Here is a 16,253-nt window from a genome sequence, read left to right as displayed (position 1 = left end):
TGACATACATTTGATACAATTGGACCAAATCAACCCGTAGTAATGGCAAGTTCAAGTGTTTACTATGCATTTTCTAAAATGGTAGGCATCAAATCAAGTGGGCGGGTAGTTTTGCCATGTGGGTTCTTATTTGAATACCTTGGGATAAGGTAAATACATTTTTATGGTGAGGTCATGGAAAAATGCTAGAGCAACCTATTATTCATGCATTATTTGATAATGCATTAGACAAAAGGCTAAACTGGAAGAAGATGTAATTAAATCATGCATTCTCTTTTTTTAACAAATATTTGATATGCATGTGCAAAATGTTTTGTTTCACAAACCGTTTGTCGTTCACAGTGACTTGGTGGTCATCCTTTAAATTATTTTTTAGGTACATCACAAGAATATGGTGGCATCATACGACATGGGGCAAAACTCCTGTTTGCGTTTGCAGAAGCCACAGTGCCAAAAATCACAGTGATCACACGAAAGGTGAGATGAACATGTTGGAGGGGGATTATTGTTCCCAAACTTTGACTAGCAGTTGAACCGATGCACAGCGTCTGCCGCAGCACAGTTCCACTGACATGGATGATTTCATGACCCTTTACAAATCTGCATATTGTATGTTAAGGTTGGGGGGTAGAGGTTTGTAGACGTTGTACTTCGTTTTTTTGTGTGTTTTTAGAATTACTGTTTTTGCAATAAATTTTTAATGTATTTATTGTGTTTTTGGTTTATTACAAAACAATCAATACACAGACGATACACAAAATAGCAATACAAGTTATAAATACCATCCATAAACACATTCAATCCACACTCCTAATAGATACAATGTTAAATCCTATTTATGATAAAACATCTTGGATCCTTTTTGAAAACTCTTTACAGGTATAGAATGCTGCAGTGGTGATAACCAATGACTCACCAGAGAATAAAGTGCTCCAAAACTGATCAGCCCTAAATTATCCAGTTTATGGACAAAAGCACTGTATCTCAATCCCACTTTATAGTTACCAGTTTAGGGAATTTCGTAAATGCACAGCAAATATTTTCTATTTTTGTTTTGCAAAACTTATATAACCGAGCATGGGGAATTTCACACCAGGTACCTAATATCTCACACGTTTGTAATTGGTTAAGTCGCATACAGAGTATGTAATGTCTTACTGCAACATTTTGAGGTTTGATTAAGTATCTAAAAGAATGCGGAAACTGGAACCCTTGGTTTACGTAATCAGTAATTTAGTTGACAGTCCTAGGTATCAATTGGCATCCATCCCATAAACAAGCTTTAAATGGATTGCTTCTCTCCTGCAGATTCCTCATCTGATAGATATCCTCATCCCACTCTGCTGCTCAGAAACTTTTCTTGACAGGGGGCATAGTGGACCTCGACTCAGACATCGATCTGTCTTGCTCGGTGCACGATCGTTGACTTGATGTCTGGCGTCCTATAAATACCACGTCACGACTTTGAGTCTTCACTCAACGTTTTTGACAAAAATTCAATTTTCTTCAGAAAACCTCGACTACAATGTCTACTCACTGAATTTCAGCCTTCAAAAGATGCACTGATTGCCAGTCCAAAATGTCAGTGACTGACCCCAATGACATTTGTCTGCAGTGCTTGGGTGCGAGTCACGACACAGAGGCCTGTACATCGTGCTTGAAAAGGCAGTCCAAAACCCTATGTGAGAGAGCTGCGAAACTTGCTTTGGGTCGACCGCCCTCCTAATCGCCGAAGCAGTCACTCGTCTGCTCTCCCGAGAGCTGAGATGGAGGAGCCCAACCCCGAAAAGGGGAAGGAAAAGCATCGCCGGAAAACGAAGAAGCGGTCACACTCAAAAAGCCATTCTTCTCAGTCTTCCTTGCAAAAGAAGCAGCAGCATAACCATCATCGACACGAGTCTAGCTTTTCAGAAAGAGGTAAACCCTCGGCTGGGCTGACCACTCGGGAAGAGTGGGAATGTTTCAAGATTGAAATGCTTGAAATGTTTAGGAATCACGCTGCTGTAGGTGCAGCGCACCTCCCGCCGCCCCTCCTGACCAGCAAGCTTTGGCAGCAAAAGCAGTGCTCAGCGTTCCAACCCCACTCTAGCCATTACATCGACGCCTTCGGGCTTGACGCCGACAAAGACACTTAAAACGCCATTGGTTGTCCATCATAAGGCCAATTCACAACATCCATTTGTCATCAAAGCCTTCTTCGGTGCAGATTGCCATCCCATCGGCGTCGACAGCCATCCCATCGGCACCCGCAGGAAAAACCTTGACGCCTACTGTCGGCGGTGGTTCCTTTTTACCACTGTCAAGGTCGGAATGCTTGACTCCATGCGGTCAATCTTCGACATCGATCAGCCCGACGACCAAGAGGACGTTGATCCTTTCTGGTATCAGCAGTGTCGATTTCTTCGACCAAGCCAATTTGTTGGCTCTTGCCCAGGGGGTTACAAGATGCCAGTGGCCTGGCTACATCTCCAGACCTTGGGCTCCAGCAGGCTCAGCCCTACATACATACTCGGACAAACATCAGGGCCCTGTTTGAAAGGGTGGTAGACACCCTTGGTTTCAAATCTTGTGCTGCACCCCTTCAAGGGTACAAACTAACAGACCTTCTGGACAAAGGTCCTGCAGTTGGGCATAATATGCCATTTAACTCGGTTATAGCAGACCCCTTAACCTCCTTATGGCAACATCCCTGCAGGATACCCCCCGTAAACTCCAATTTCACAGGGAAGTATAGGCCGGCAAGAGGAGATCCTCCTTTTCTCCCTACATGCCCTTCTCCTGTCATGCAAGCTACCACAACTACTACCAGACCTGCGGGATCCACATCCAATTTGCCCCTGGACAGGGAAGGAAAAAGGTTGGACGCAATGGCCAAGAAGGTTTTTACTTCTGGCAGCATGGTGCTCAAAGCCCCCAATATAGCCTGTGTTTTTGCAAAATACTCTTTTGGCTTGTTGAAATCTGTGGTACATACGGCTGAGTACATCCCCGAAGGTGCAATGTGTGATGGATATTTACAGCTGGTGGAAGATGGGAAGTAGGTAGCCAAGCAGTCGTTGCAGACGGGCTTGGACATGGCAGACTGCGTTGACCATTCATTGGGGTCAACAGTAGCCATGATGAGACTGACTTAACTAAAAACCTCTGGGATCTCTCCAAATGTTCAGAACAGGTTACTGGACATACCTTTTGAAGGTGATTTGCTTTTTGGCATAAAAGCTAATAACTCCAGTCCAAAGGCTCCAGTTCATCAGAGCAGTCCTAGACACTCGGTAGGAAAGGCTTACCCTCCCAAAGAGAGAGCCGACAACATGGCTCATATGGTATATTTGTTTCTGGAACCATGCCACCTTACCAGCGGCTTCCTTCCTCCGCCTCTTAGGTCTCATGGCCTCCGGTATTTTACTAGCGCCAGAGGCCAGACTGCACATGAGATCCCTTCAGTGGCTCCTAAGGGACCAGTGGTATCAGTACCTGGGAGTGCACCTGGATCCTCTCAATGTGTGCAGTCAAGTGGTCGGCCACCTCGGCTGGTGGGCCAACCATAGTAATCTTATGGCGGGGGAACCCTTCTGGCCTCCTTGCCTCAGGCCTGAGTGGTCCCAGATGCGTCTCTGAAGGGTTGGGGCACTCACTGCGAGGACCTGTAGGTGAGTGGTGTTTGGTCAGTGACAGAAGCCAGGTGGCACGTCATCCGGCTGGAGTTGGGGCCATCAGGTTAGCCCTGAGAGCCTTTGCCCCATCTCTCAAGGGGAAGCATACCCTAATTCAAACAGACAACAAGGTGGCCATGCACTACCTGAACAAGCAAGGTGGTGTACACTCCCGTCCCCTCTGCACAGAGGCGCAATGCAGATGTGATTCTGATTACAGGAGAACTGGATCTTGGTCTCCGCAGTTCATCTGGCGGGGACAGAGAACACCTTGGCGGATGCTCTGACCAGGCAGAACATGGTCTCACACAAGTGGGAAGTGTGTAGGAAGTCCTTGAGGAGGTCTTCTCTCTTTGGGGTACTCCGATAGTGAATCTGTCTGCCACGAGTCTAATAGGAAGTGCAAACAGTTTTGCTCAAGGGAATTCCCAGTGAACGGTGCATTGGGGGATGTGATTCTGGTGGACTGGACCTTCCCTCTCCACTACGCTTCCGCCCCCCCCCCCATTCCTGTCATTCTTTAGGTTCTCAGGAGGTGATATATTTTATTTATATCGGGCCCATACACAAGTGTTTCAATGCGCAACGAGGCAAGGGAGGGGTACATGGGAGGACAAAACAACGATCTTACTAGGCCCAGTGACATTTGGAATGCGCAAGTGCAGGGGAGCGGGAAGGTGGAAAGTGCAAGGGGCAGGGGAGGAGTGGGAAGTGCTGAACATGTGATAAAAACAACGGGTAGTGCAACCAACAAGCAGCAATTGCAAGAATTAAGTGAAGACAACGGGTGTCTAATAAGTGCGGGTAAGGGGACTGTAAGGTTGCAGATACAGGTCCAAGTGCAAAGGGTTGCCAGGGGGCAGTGAGGGTATGCAGCTGGGTGGACAGGGATCTGGGCCCGAATTCAGAGGGTAGCCAGGTACCCTGTGCAGAAAACACAGAGATCAGCAGGGGAGAGGAAGAGCAAAGACCGAAGCAAAGAGGAAGGTCTTGAGGTGCTTGCAGAACCGAAGATGGTTCTCCAAGTTTTAGAGAGGCAGGGAGGCTGTTCCAGAGGGAGGCCCTAGCCGAAAAAAGAGATCAACCACCAAACTCATCACTTGGAGAAGCGACTGACCCTGAGGGAGTTGGAGGTGGAGGAGCATAGAGCTCGAGTTGGAAGGTATTTCCGAAGGGAGAGTTGAAGGTATTGCGGACCCAGGCCCCAGAATGGACAATGCAGTGGGTCTTGAACTTAATCCTTGCAGCCACTGGGAGCTAATGTAGATATTTGAGGGCTGGTTAGATACAATCCCTGGGCTTGAGGCCAAGGACAAGTCTTGTAGTCCTGTTCTGGATGAGTTGCAGAGGGCGGAGAGTGGTAGCAGGCAGATTTAGAAAGAGGATGTTGCAGTAGTACAGCCTAGAGAGAACCAAAGCTCTGGAGATGGTGAGCTTCTGTGGGAAGGAGAAGAAAGGAAGAATACCCCTGAGGAGGTGCAGTTGGTAGTTTGACTTCTTAGAGACGTCGGAGAGGTGTGGAGAAAAGGAAAGCGTGGAGTCGAAGATGACCCCGAGGTTCTTAGCCCCACAGGTAGGAGCAGGAAGAGGGCCAAGGGAGGTCAGTCAGAGAGTGACAAGAAAGGAAGGTGTAGGAGTGCCGATGAGGATCTCTGTCTAACTGGCATTAAGGCAGAGGTTGTTGGCGGCACATCACTCCTGGATTGCGCAGAGTCGAAGATGAGCAAGGGAGGGGGGAAGAGGCGGCAGAGGGGAGCCTGAAAACAAGCTAAGTATTGTCATAGCACTGCAAGTTGGAGCAGAGAGTAGCAATGCGGTGGGTGAGGGGTGCCAGGTATTGTTTGAAAAGCTAGGGAGAAAGGTTAGACCCCTGGGGAACACCACAAGTGGAGAGTGATATAGAGGAAAGGAAGGACCCAAGTTGGACCTGGGAGGGTCAGTTGGAGAGGAAAGAGTCCAGCCAGGCCAGGGCCTGATCAGTGATACTCAGGTTATCACAGTCGGTTGAGCAGGATGGCATGGTTGACCGTATCAAAGGCAGAAGAGAGATGGAGTAGGATGAGGACAGAGGGGAGATTGGAATCAAGGTTAGAGAGCATGTCATCGCGGATGTTCAGAAGAGTAGCTTCCGTGCTTCTATCTGCTCTCAAGCCAGACTGATGGTCATGGAGTCAACCAACAGAATCAGTGTGGGAGTTAAGCTGGGAGATGGCAAGCTTTTCTAGGAGTTTGCCCAGGAAAGGAGTGATAGAGATCGGGTGATAGTTAGCCGGGCAGGAGGGGTCACCTGTGGGTTTCTTGAGAAGAGGGTGCACAGAAAGTGCTTTAGAGGTGAGGGGAAGGCTGCCGTGGCGAAGGAGTGGTTGCAGAAGTCAGGCATGGGTGTCAATATGGTCCTTAATGGTTTTGGACAAACAGGGAAGAACCTTTTTTGACGAGAGTTTAATAGATTTGACTTGTCTAGTAATCTCGTCAGGAGAGAACAGAGGAAAGGAAGAGAAAGAAGGAGGAGAGGCGGCTGCAGGGGGGCCAGAGGTAGCAGAAAGAGACGCTGGAGGAGGAGGAGGAGATAACGAGAGGGCGGACAGAATGTCCTGGGTTTTAGAGATGAAATGAGAAGCCAGGGGCATGGGAGGGGACAGGGGAAGTAGAGACTGCAGCAGGATTGGCCACCTCCTTGCAGATTTTAAAGATTTCGGTCGAGTTGTTAGATGCCGCAGAGACGCGTGCTTGAATGTGGGCTCTCTTCTTAGTGCGGACAGAGAGCCGGTATTGCCTTTGGAGCAGGCGGCAGGCCAGTTTGTCAGAGGATGAACAAGATGCCTGCCATTTCCTCTCAACCACCCTACACTTGCGTTTAAGGGTGACAAAGTCAGAGTCGTATCAAGAGTTGCACTTGGCTTTGGGTTTCAAGCGGATCCTCATGACAGGGGCAAGAACATCAAGAGTATCGGAGATGGCAGAGTGGAACTTGGAAAGGGCATTGTCATGATGGGACTCAGCCAGAGGTGGAGGATGGGGGGAGAAGGTGGCAACGGATGCCTCAACTAACTCAAGCTTCATGGGCCGGATGACCGAGAAGGTAGGTGGCAGTGCTATAGCTGGTGTGACCTTTGGGGTAGAGAGGGAGAAATGGGAGGAAAGGAGAAAGTGATCGCTCCAGGTGGGAGGGTTGGTGAAAGGGTTACAGAGGGGGAGAGCCGAGGAGATGAGAACATCCAGAGTGTGCCCTGCATAGTGAGTCGGGCCAGAGGGAAGAATAGAAAGGGAGAGAGAGTCGCAGAGGTCGCGAAAGAGTCCAGAGGAGGGACAGGAAGCATCCAGGTGGTCTTTGAGGTCTCCAAGGAGAAGGAGTTGAGTGGTCGAGGCCAGGAGGGAGGAGGAGAGGTCAGCCCACTCGGAGAAGAAAGAAGTAGTCTGACCAGGTGGCCGAAAGATAGTAGTAATGGTGAGAGAGTGGCCAGGAGAGAGCGAGAGCCTGCAAACAAGGCATTCGAAGGATGAGTAGGCCTGCATAAGAATCACAGAGGCAGGAATCCACTCCGGGAACATCAGGGCTACACCCCCACTGGGACGGTTGAGTCTGGGTGCAGAGAGGATCTTGTAGCCCTCCGGGAGGAGAGTGTCAAAACTTGTGACAGAGTTATCTGTGAACCATGTCTCGTTGAGAACAAGGACATCGAGGTTGAGTTCTTCCCGGAGGCAGCAGATGTCAGAGGAGTGTTTGACAGCTGAGCGAGTTGAGAGTGGCAAGATGGAGAAGGTTGCCGACCTTGAAAGACTTCCGGGGAAGGGTAAAAATCAGAGGTACGCCCTGCAGAGGTGTAGAAGGAGCCTGGGGGTCGAGGGGGGCAGAAAAGAAGGGAGGAGAGGGCAAGATAGCCAGGGGGGAGGCAGAGGTGGGAGGCAAGCAAGTCAGAGAAGGGAGAGAAGGAACAGCATGGGAAGGAAGTTGATGAGGCGCTGGAAGGGTCTATCAAAGAGGAGAAGGTGGGAGTTCCAAGATGGCTGCCACCTAAGTGCATTGCGACTCCTGAGCTCCCGGACCCCGCTCTTACCCTGACGGTGCCCTAGCAGTCCCGACGCAGACTTTTGCCCTCCCCGGCAGTCTCCCTTGGTGTCGGCACCTCCATTCAGCCAGCCCATCCGGAGGATACATAAGCAGACCTCGCCGGAGCACTCCAACCGAGCGGCCCTCGTCGGTGCAGCTGCCCCGCACCCTCACACCGAGACGATCGCAGTCGCCTGGATCAGGCTGCGCCAACAGTGGAGCGGGCCCGCGGCGGGACTCAGCGGGCGAGGCCCCCCACCATCGGCTGTACCAGGAGGGACCTGGGGGGCTCTGTGCGATGCCCCACGCCCCCTGGTGACACCCGGCGAATGCTGCGGGTGCTCGGGTAGTCCAAGCGGCACTGAACAAGGACGGGGCTGGCCTGGGTGAAACCGGAGCACCACCCTCAACAAGGCGACAGTAAGTGGGGGCAGGGGGGTGCCCACCATTTAAACACGGACAGTAAATTTGGCCGTTAGCCGGAGCACCACATCCAGCAGGGGGACGGTGAGGGGGGCTCGCCACTCCAACTCCAACACGGTCTTGCAGTCTCTACCCAGAAGACAGCGGCCGGCGGCAGACTGCACCCTCGTGCTCCCCTCCCCGGACCCCTCACAGACCTAAATCAACGGGGGCGGACCGGGTGGCCCCCTGACCCACCCACCCACCCCCCCGTGGCACTACCGGAGTAATGAGGAGATGCCTGGTCCTGTCTTCTGCTTTGCCGGGGGTAGGTCCCCAGCACACCATGACCCCACCATAGAGAGCTGAGTGGGGGAGGGGAGATCATTGCCCATACATGGGACACTCCACCATACACAAGAGCAGTGGCGGCTGGTGAGTTTGAAAGCTGGTGGGGCGTACATTTCCCTGGGCGAATTTTTGAGCGAGCACGCGCAGCGCGTGAGGCCACAACACCCAAGGGGGGGACATTTTTGGGAAAATGGGCTCCAAAATGTGCAATTTACTGTCCAAAAACCCACCGAGATATGACAAAAGCATTAGGTTTTACATTCTAATGGTGGTTCACACTCCTTAAACACCACACTGACATACGACAGATAATCACACCAACGATTTACATTAGCAGCCCGGAGCATGCATAAACCGCTGCTCCAGACAACTCACAAAATATCTAACACCTGCACAACACAGAGTGCCCTATCTTTTCAGCTCTGCACATGTCAACGTTGCAACAGCAACCTTGATCTGCTACATATGTTCCAATGTTAGTCGGTTACCCCGCCTATTGCAGAGCCATAAGCTCCAAGAAACCGTATAAACAGCAGCAGTGCTATAGAAGACTCAATAGCATAGCATGACATGGTACAGTGATTCCCTCATTCTTCTGGGTGGCAGGACTCTGGGGGGTCCGAGCAACTTCTGTGACTGGCAGCAACAAGGGATGTGAATGTTAGTTCTGCTGCAGTCAGTCTGCTATACGAGCATCTGCGGCACACCGACTGGCGGGTCTATATCTGCCTATCAAATCAAGTGATGTGACACTGAGGGAGTGGCAGTGCCACAATAACGCAATTCTAAGCGGCGGTCTCACAGACCATTTTGTCCCTATGATATGATATGGCATTTATAACATGCCTATACACAAGTGTTTCAAAGCGCGACGAGGCAAGGGAGGGGGAACAGAGGGAAGACAGACAACGATCTTACTAGGCCAGGTGACATTAAGATCGCGCAGTTGCAGGGGAGGTGGGATAGGGAAAGTGCAGGGTGGTGGGGTAGGGGGCAGTGCGATACATATAGAATCAACAGTAAAAAATAAATTAGATAAATAAAACAGTAGGTAAAAGTGGCAAGTGCAGGGGTGAGTGCACACATAAGAGGTCAAGAGCTGGGGGGGGGGACTGTAGGGATACAGAAACAGGCCCAAAGTGCTAATTACATCTGCCCCCTTTGTAAAGGGATAAAAAATGTTTTAAAGCTGTGAAAAATGTGAAAACTTATAAGTGATGTCACAGTGAGATAAAAACAATTTATCCAGGATAACAAACTTTAGTTAAATGGTGAAGTGGTGTAATGTTTGGCTTAGCAATACACTCTGTTTCAAAGAAATGACTTAAAAAGTACACAAATCATAAACAAATTTGACATATCTATAAGCCCTCATAGAAATAGGTTGAGCAAACTGAGTATTATAGTAACTTCTCTCTCTCCCATCTTGCCTAAAAGACAACTACCACAATCCAAAATCGTGTGCGTCGGGTAACCTGTGCATTACAGTAACATGAATTCGGTGGTCACTGCTCTTAGGGGGTAACTTAGGTCCAGGTGCTTGTACAGCATCGCATTTAAATGCACCAAATAACCTCGGCACGTAATGCTCTGCTCTCCAGACTCTCTTGGAAGTTGTGTTGTAGCCAGCCGCGGCCCGCCACCACGTATCTGCTATTTGTGCCGTTTTATATTTTCAGCATTTATTTTCGGAAAATGGCGAAAATATAAAACGGCACAATTAGCAGATGCATGGTCGCAGGCCGCGGCTGCCTGAGTGGGCAGCAGCAGCGCACGGCCAGTGCCTGCCCTGGGCCTTGCGCACCGGTCCGGCATGGGGCACGGACCGGGGTTAAAACAAATAGGCCCAGGGCAGCGGCCCTCGCCTTGGTGGTAGCGGGCCGGGCGGCCCGCTACCACCAAGGCTCGCAGCTCGGCAGCAACACTGAACGACGTGTAGGCCAAGGCCTACACGTCGTTCAGTGTTGACTGGGCCTGGGGCCGTGGTGGACCACATAGTTTGGGCCCGGGGAGGGGAGTGTAAGTAACACTCCCGAGTCCCCGGTCCCAAACAGAAAGAAAAAGTAAAACAAACATGGGGATGGCCCGGCCGGATCATGGTACTTACCGCGGCGCCGCTGCAGCAGCACTCGTAGTCGTGTTTGATGTGCACCCACTGCACCGTGAAGAAAAGAAAGAGAAACAGACGTGTGAAGGCGGCGCAGGCGCACGTACACACCCTGCGCCGCCAGTGAGTCATCATACAGTAATGTCATTGGCTGTTTGCCAGCCAATGACATTACTGTATCCATGGCAGGGGAGGGAATCTGAATTTAAGTGCGCTGTTTACGCACATTTTATACTGGCGGGGCCAGCCCTGAAGCGCCCCGCCAGGCTTCCAATTAAAGGGGCTACGTAGAGTGCGTGGGGCTAGGAGCTCCACGCACTCTACTATGGAAAAAAATAAACTAAATTGGGACGCGCCCCGCTGTTAAAGCCGGGCCCGGCCCTGATACATGATTACCTTGCCACAGCGCCCCCGCGCTGTTGGCAAAGGAAATGCAGGCATTTTCTAAGCTAAAAGAGATTCAATCGGAGAAGTTCTCTGATTGAATCTCTTTTAGCTTCCTTTTTCTTTTCTGGGGGGGGCGGCGCCCGGCCGCCCCATGATAGCAGCCGCCACTGCACAAGAGAGTGGAGACCCCCGCTATCACTTTGCCGCTCCACGTCAACAGTTTGCGAAAGAAACCAGGCTAGCCTCAGGCCGGTGCCCCACCATGTCCAGGAACACGGCTAAGGACGCCCCCTCAGCCCCCAAAAGTGCCAGGAAGACCCAAGATTCTTCCCTTACCAGATTTTGGGCCAAAGACCACATCCCAGAAGCTGACCACCTGAAGGACCATCAGGCGGGTGACTGGGCAGGTGCCCAGAGTGCAGACCCTTACCCCGAACATCAAGACGGGCCGGTCACCTTTGCGGCACTTAGACAATTCCTCAGAGAAGTGGTGGACAAGATTACGACGGCGAACCAGAAGCAAATAGATGCCCTGAGGGAAGATTTGGCCGCGGGGCTAAAGCATATAAGGCGAGATATCCACAATGTTGAAGAAAGAGTGGACACTAATGAACGGCCCATCCAAGACCTGACAGAGGGCGCAAGGAAAACTGAAAACCTTCTGGAAACGCTGGCACAGGCCACCCAGAATCTGGAGTTGCAGGCCGACAATTTAGAGAACCACTCTAGAAGAATCAATATACGTGTCAAAGCATTGCCGGAGTCCGTTCAGGCCCAGGACCTAGCGCAAACCCTCAGTCTTCTTTAGAGACCTCCTAGAGTGGACACAGCCATTGATCTTCAGTTTGACAGAATACACCGAGTGGGACCCCCCCCCACCCCCCGCCTGGAACAGGGCTCTGGACCCAGGGATGTGCTAGTGGCATTTCAGTTATGCAGCAAAAGAGAAGATCCTGGAGAAAGCAAGGAAAGCTGGACATATATCCTATAATGGCACCGAGATATTTCTATATCGGGACCTGTCCAAAATAACCCTGAATAAAAGGAGACGGGTGCTCCCAATATTGAAATACTTGCGTGAAAAGCAGATCAGATATAGATGGTCTCATCCTTCCTGTGGCAGGGAAGACAATACAAGGTCACGTCCTGCGAACAAGGCCTGGATTTACTGGGCATCGAGGAGCAATCACCGGCAGACCCTGCGGGCCCTCTTGGCCGGTGCGTCTCGCACAAATCCTGGGAATGGACTGCAGTCAAGCCCAAGCGATCAAGGAAAGAGACCCTCCGGACAGCGGGTCGCAGTTTACCGGGGGGGAGCCAACCCAATAGTCAAACTGGTCCTGAAATTTCAGCTGATGCCGGATTCCCGAAATCATAGAGGGCCAACATAGCGAGTCCGGGGAGGGCGTTGGCTACATAAATCTGAGGCACCGGAGCAGGATTGCGAAAGGAGTTCTGAAGGCTTCAAGCGCAGAAGGGAGGGGGGAGAGTCTCTTGGGATGGGATTGGGAGATCCCACGTTGGGAAAGACTCGGTTGTTTTTTAGCTCTCGTCTTTTGTGCACAAGGGGGGGCAAGTTGCCAGCTGAGTCCACCAAGGGGGATATCTGTTTTTTGGGAGGGGGGGTGGATTTCAAGGGGCAGATGAGAGAGTGGGACTGGTCGGAGGGTCGGAGCATAAAACTAGGCCAGGTCATCGGGGGCCCGAGAAAACAGAGGTCCAAGGCGTTTTGCCCATATTCCATTAATCACACCTCCTAATAAAATTGAGCAACTGAAGATGATATCGCGGAACGTAAAACGGGCTGAACTCCCCCGTTAAAAGCAAGAAGGTGGAGTTGTTCATACGCAAACAGAAACCACATATAGTCGCATTGCAGGAGACTCGCATTCAAACGCGGGACATCCGGAGATTTAAAATCTGGGGACATGCTCGGCTCTCCCAGGCCACTCAGGCTTGTAAAAAGGGAGGGGTGGCTCTTGCTTTGAGAGATGGCCTGGATCTGTCAATCGAGGCTATGCAAAAGGACGATCAGGGGCGATACCTGACGTTGATCTAGAGGGCAGAGGAGAGGTATATATGATTGCCACACTATATGCGCCCAACACTGGTCAGGATACCTTTATTCAGAAGTCTCTTACCCGCCTGAGGGATTTTGCCAGGGGACGTATTGTTCTAACAGGAGTTTTTAACATGGACTGGGACCCCTCCAGGGACAGAGGCAGGGCTCTATGGAGAGCACCGGGTGGACCTTCCGGGGACCTTAAAAAGAAACTTCAAGATCTTTCCCTGGTAGACGCGTGGAGGGAGACGCAGGGGGCCGACAAGGGGTACACATTTTATTTGTATGCTCATAAAACCCACTCCCGGATAGACTACATCTGTGCGTCAGCCCCTCTTTTAGGGTCCATTACCGAGATCTCACTCTGGCCCATCACGTTATCGGACCACGCCCCTATCGCACTAACACTGAGCAGGCCACGGGGACCCCTTGGGCTATGGAAATGGTGTTACCCGTTCATGTTATTTAAAGACCCGGTTCTAGTGCAGGTGGTGGAACGGGAACTGGAGGACTACGCTGAGATGAATGGGTGGGAGGATATTACCCCGCAAATATAGTGGAATGCACTAAAAGCCACGATAAGGGGGAAAATCATGGCAATCAAGGCTAGAAGGGAAAGGGAACTAAGGCGTGAGGAAGAGAACCTGGGCATAGAACTCAGAGGCAATGGCACTACTAGCCACTAAACATACACCAGCTTTAGCACGAGAGGTCCGGTCGCTAAGAGGCCAATTGAATCTCATCCAGACCAGGGCAGCCGAGCGCAGTTTACTGCACTTGCGTCAAATGCACTATATCAAGGCGAACAAGTCTGATAGACTGCTAGCCCGGATGTTGCGAAAGGAAGAGAAGGGTAAAACTATTCTAAAGATCAAGGGGGGGTGCGGTCTGGTCTTTACAAACAACAGAGAGATGGAGAGAGAGAGAGAATTCCGCTAGTTTTACACCACCTTATACGCGACAAACAATCCTGACCCCACACCGCAAAAGGCTTAGCTAGATAGGCTCGATCTCAGGGCCCTATCAATGGGGGAGCGGGAACAGCTCGAAGAAGAAATGACTGACGAAGTCAGGAAGGTGATTTCCACCCTTTCCCCGAACAAGGCCCCAGGCCCTGATAGCTTCATGGCCGAGTTCTACAAGGTACATAAAGAATTTCTAATTCCCCAGCTCACCAGACTTTTTAATCACATAGGCTCTTCGGGGGCACTCCCCGCCTCCATGGACGAGGCCAAAGTAACTCTTATACATAAAAAAGGAAAAGACCCAGAGGTGTGCGGATCCTACCGCCCGATTAGTGCTCATAAACGTTGATGCGAAGATTCACACAAAGATCTTAGCGGCCAGGTTAGATTCCTTCATGCCCAGGCTGGTCCAACATGATCAGGCGGGTTTCATAAAAGGGCGGCAGACAGCTGACAATGTGTGGAGAGTGGTTCACTTGGTTGAGAAAACTCAGATAAAGGGGATTCCCGCCCTCCTCCTAGCGGTCGACGCCGGGAAGGCTTTTGATCGCGTGGAGTGGGGCTTCCTCTTCGCCACAATGACCAAAATGGGTTTTGGACCCAAATACATGGATCGAGTGAGGGCCAACTACCGCAACCCGTCCCTGTGCTTGGCAATTAATGGTCGGATTTTAGACCTGGTGAGAGTAGAGAGGAGTACGAAGCAGGGTGCCCACTATCCCCGCTGCTCTACACGCTTCATTTAGAGCCATTCCTAGAGGCGATAAGAGTGACTGGCAGGATAAAGGGCATCACGTTTGGGGGACAGGTGCATAAAGTGGCCGCGTTCACGGATGATATGCTACTCACACTGACTGACCCCGAGGTATCGTTACCAGCGTTATGTTAGGAACTTGACCATTTTGGGCGGGTCGCTGGCCTGAAAGTTAATACTAAGAAGTCGGAGATTCTTGACCTTAATTTATAGTCAGCCTTGGTGCAACTTGTCAAACGTGACTATGCTTTCAGATGGGCAAGCAAGGGAATTAGGTACTTGGGGGTCTACCTTACCAAATCGATGGGGGAACTATATTGAGCGAATTACCTCCTTCTGTTGGAGAAAATTAAATAGAAGCTAATAGACTGGGGCCCGCTGTACATCTCGTGGACGCATTAATGCTCTCAAAATGGTGGTGCTACCAGTGCTTCTGTACCACTTTGCCACCATCCTGGTAGAAGTTCCAAGCTCCTTTTTCAGAGCCCTTCATAAAGTCACAAATTTCTTTATCTGGAACCACAAACATCCCAGAATAGCTTCAGTCCTTATGAGGGCCCCAACCAATCGGGGAGGTATTGGGGAACCCGATTTTAAGGCTTACTACGTAGCGGCCCAGATAAGGGTTCTCAGAGACTGGCTGTGAGACGATAGGGACAAACCGTGGAGGCCGATGGACAGGGCATTGGTGGCCGGGTGGTTGGAGGGAACACTCTGGTTTACGAGAGTGGATAGGTCCCCCCCAGAGGTATAGGAGCCGAATCACCTCGACCATAGGGGAAGCCTGGGATGCGGCAGTCAAGCGGGCCCACATCACCACCTTTCCCTCCCCTTATACACCTTTATTCGAGAATCCACAATTCTCCGCAGGTTGTAAAAACTCGGCATTTGAGGATTGGTACTTGGGGGGGGATTGTCGGATGGTCTGAGATATGTATAAAGAAGGCAAGGTAAAATAATTTGAACAGTGCAAATCGGAGTTTGGGCTGAAGACCCATAGATACGGGTATATGCAATTGAGACATTGGCTATCCCACCCAGAGCCAGGCAGGTACGTGCCCCCTAACCCCTTTTGAAAAGTATCTAGACACACATGAGGGGCACATGGGTTTCATGGCCTCCATATACAAACTTATCAAGCAGGGGGAAGATCCTCCGTATAGAGCTTACATGAGGAAATGGGAGGCTGACAGGGGCACCGAAATAGACGAGTGAGTGGCAAGAATTGTGGGCACAGATCCCGAAACTCACCAAGTCCCTCCAGATCTGGGAAATCTGGCTAAAGCTGATGTACCAGTGGCACCTAACCCCGGTCAGAATAAACAAGAAGTTCGCGCGAACCTCTCAGCTTTGCTGGAGGGACTGTGGGGGAACGGGATCATGGGCTCACATTTGGTGGGAATGCCCAAAACTGAACACATTTTGGGGCAACATTCAGCAGGCCATTGAACAGGTTCTGGGAATCAGGGGGAGTGGAAACAGGGCTCGATATGCTAGGCCTAAACCATGTGCTGGTGGATA

General features: G+C 50.9%; 1 protein-coding gene across 2 annotated transcripts in view; it reads left to right on the top strand.

The window, feature by feature from the left end:
- The window catches only part of PCCB (propionyl-CoA carboxylase subunit beta), a 1,121,578-nt gene that overhangs the window by 761,043 nt on the left and 344,282 nt on the right, over positions 1-16,253 (top strand). For both annotated transcript variants that reach the window (XM_069618020.1, XM_069618019.1), the window contains exon 12: positions 377-477. In XM_069618020.1, coding sequence (XP_069474121.1) covers positions 377-477 — 101 coding nt within the window. The remainder of the gene's footprint in view (positions 1-376; positions 478-16,253) is intronic.

Source organism: Ambystoma mexicanum, chromosome 10, assembly GCF_040938575.1.
Source record: "Ambystoma mexicanum isolate Mex_15411 chromosome 10, UKY_AmexF1_1, whole genome shotgun sequence".
Taxonomy (NCBI): Eukaryota; Metazoa; Chordata; class Amphibia; order Caudata; family Ambystomatidae; genus Ambystoma; species Ambystoma mexicanum.
The sequence above is the reverse complement of the archived record's forward strand: the minus strand, read 5'-3'. Positions and strand labels throughout refer to the sequence as shown.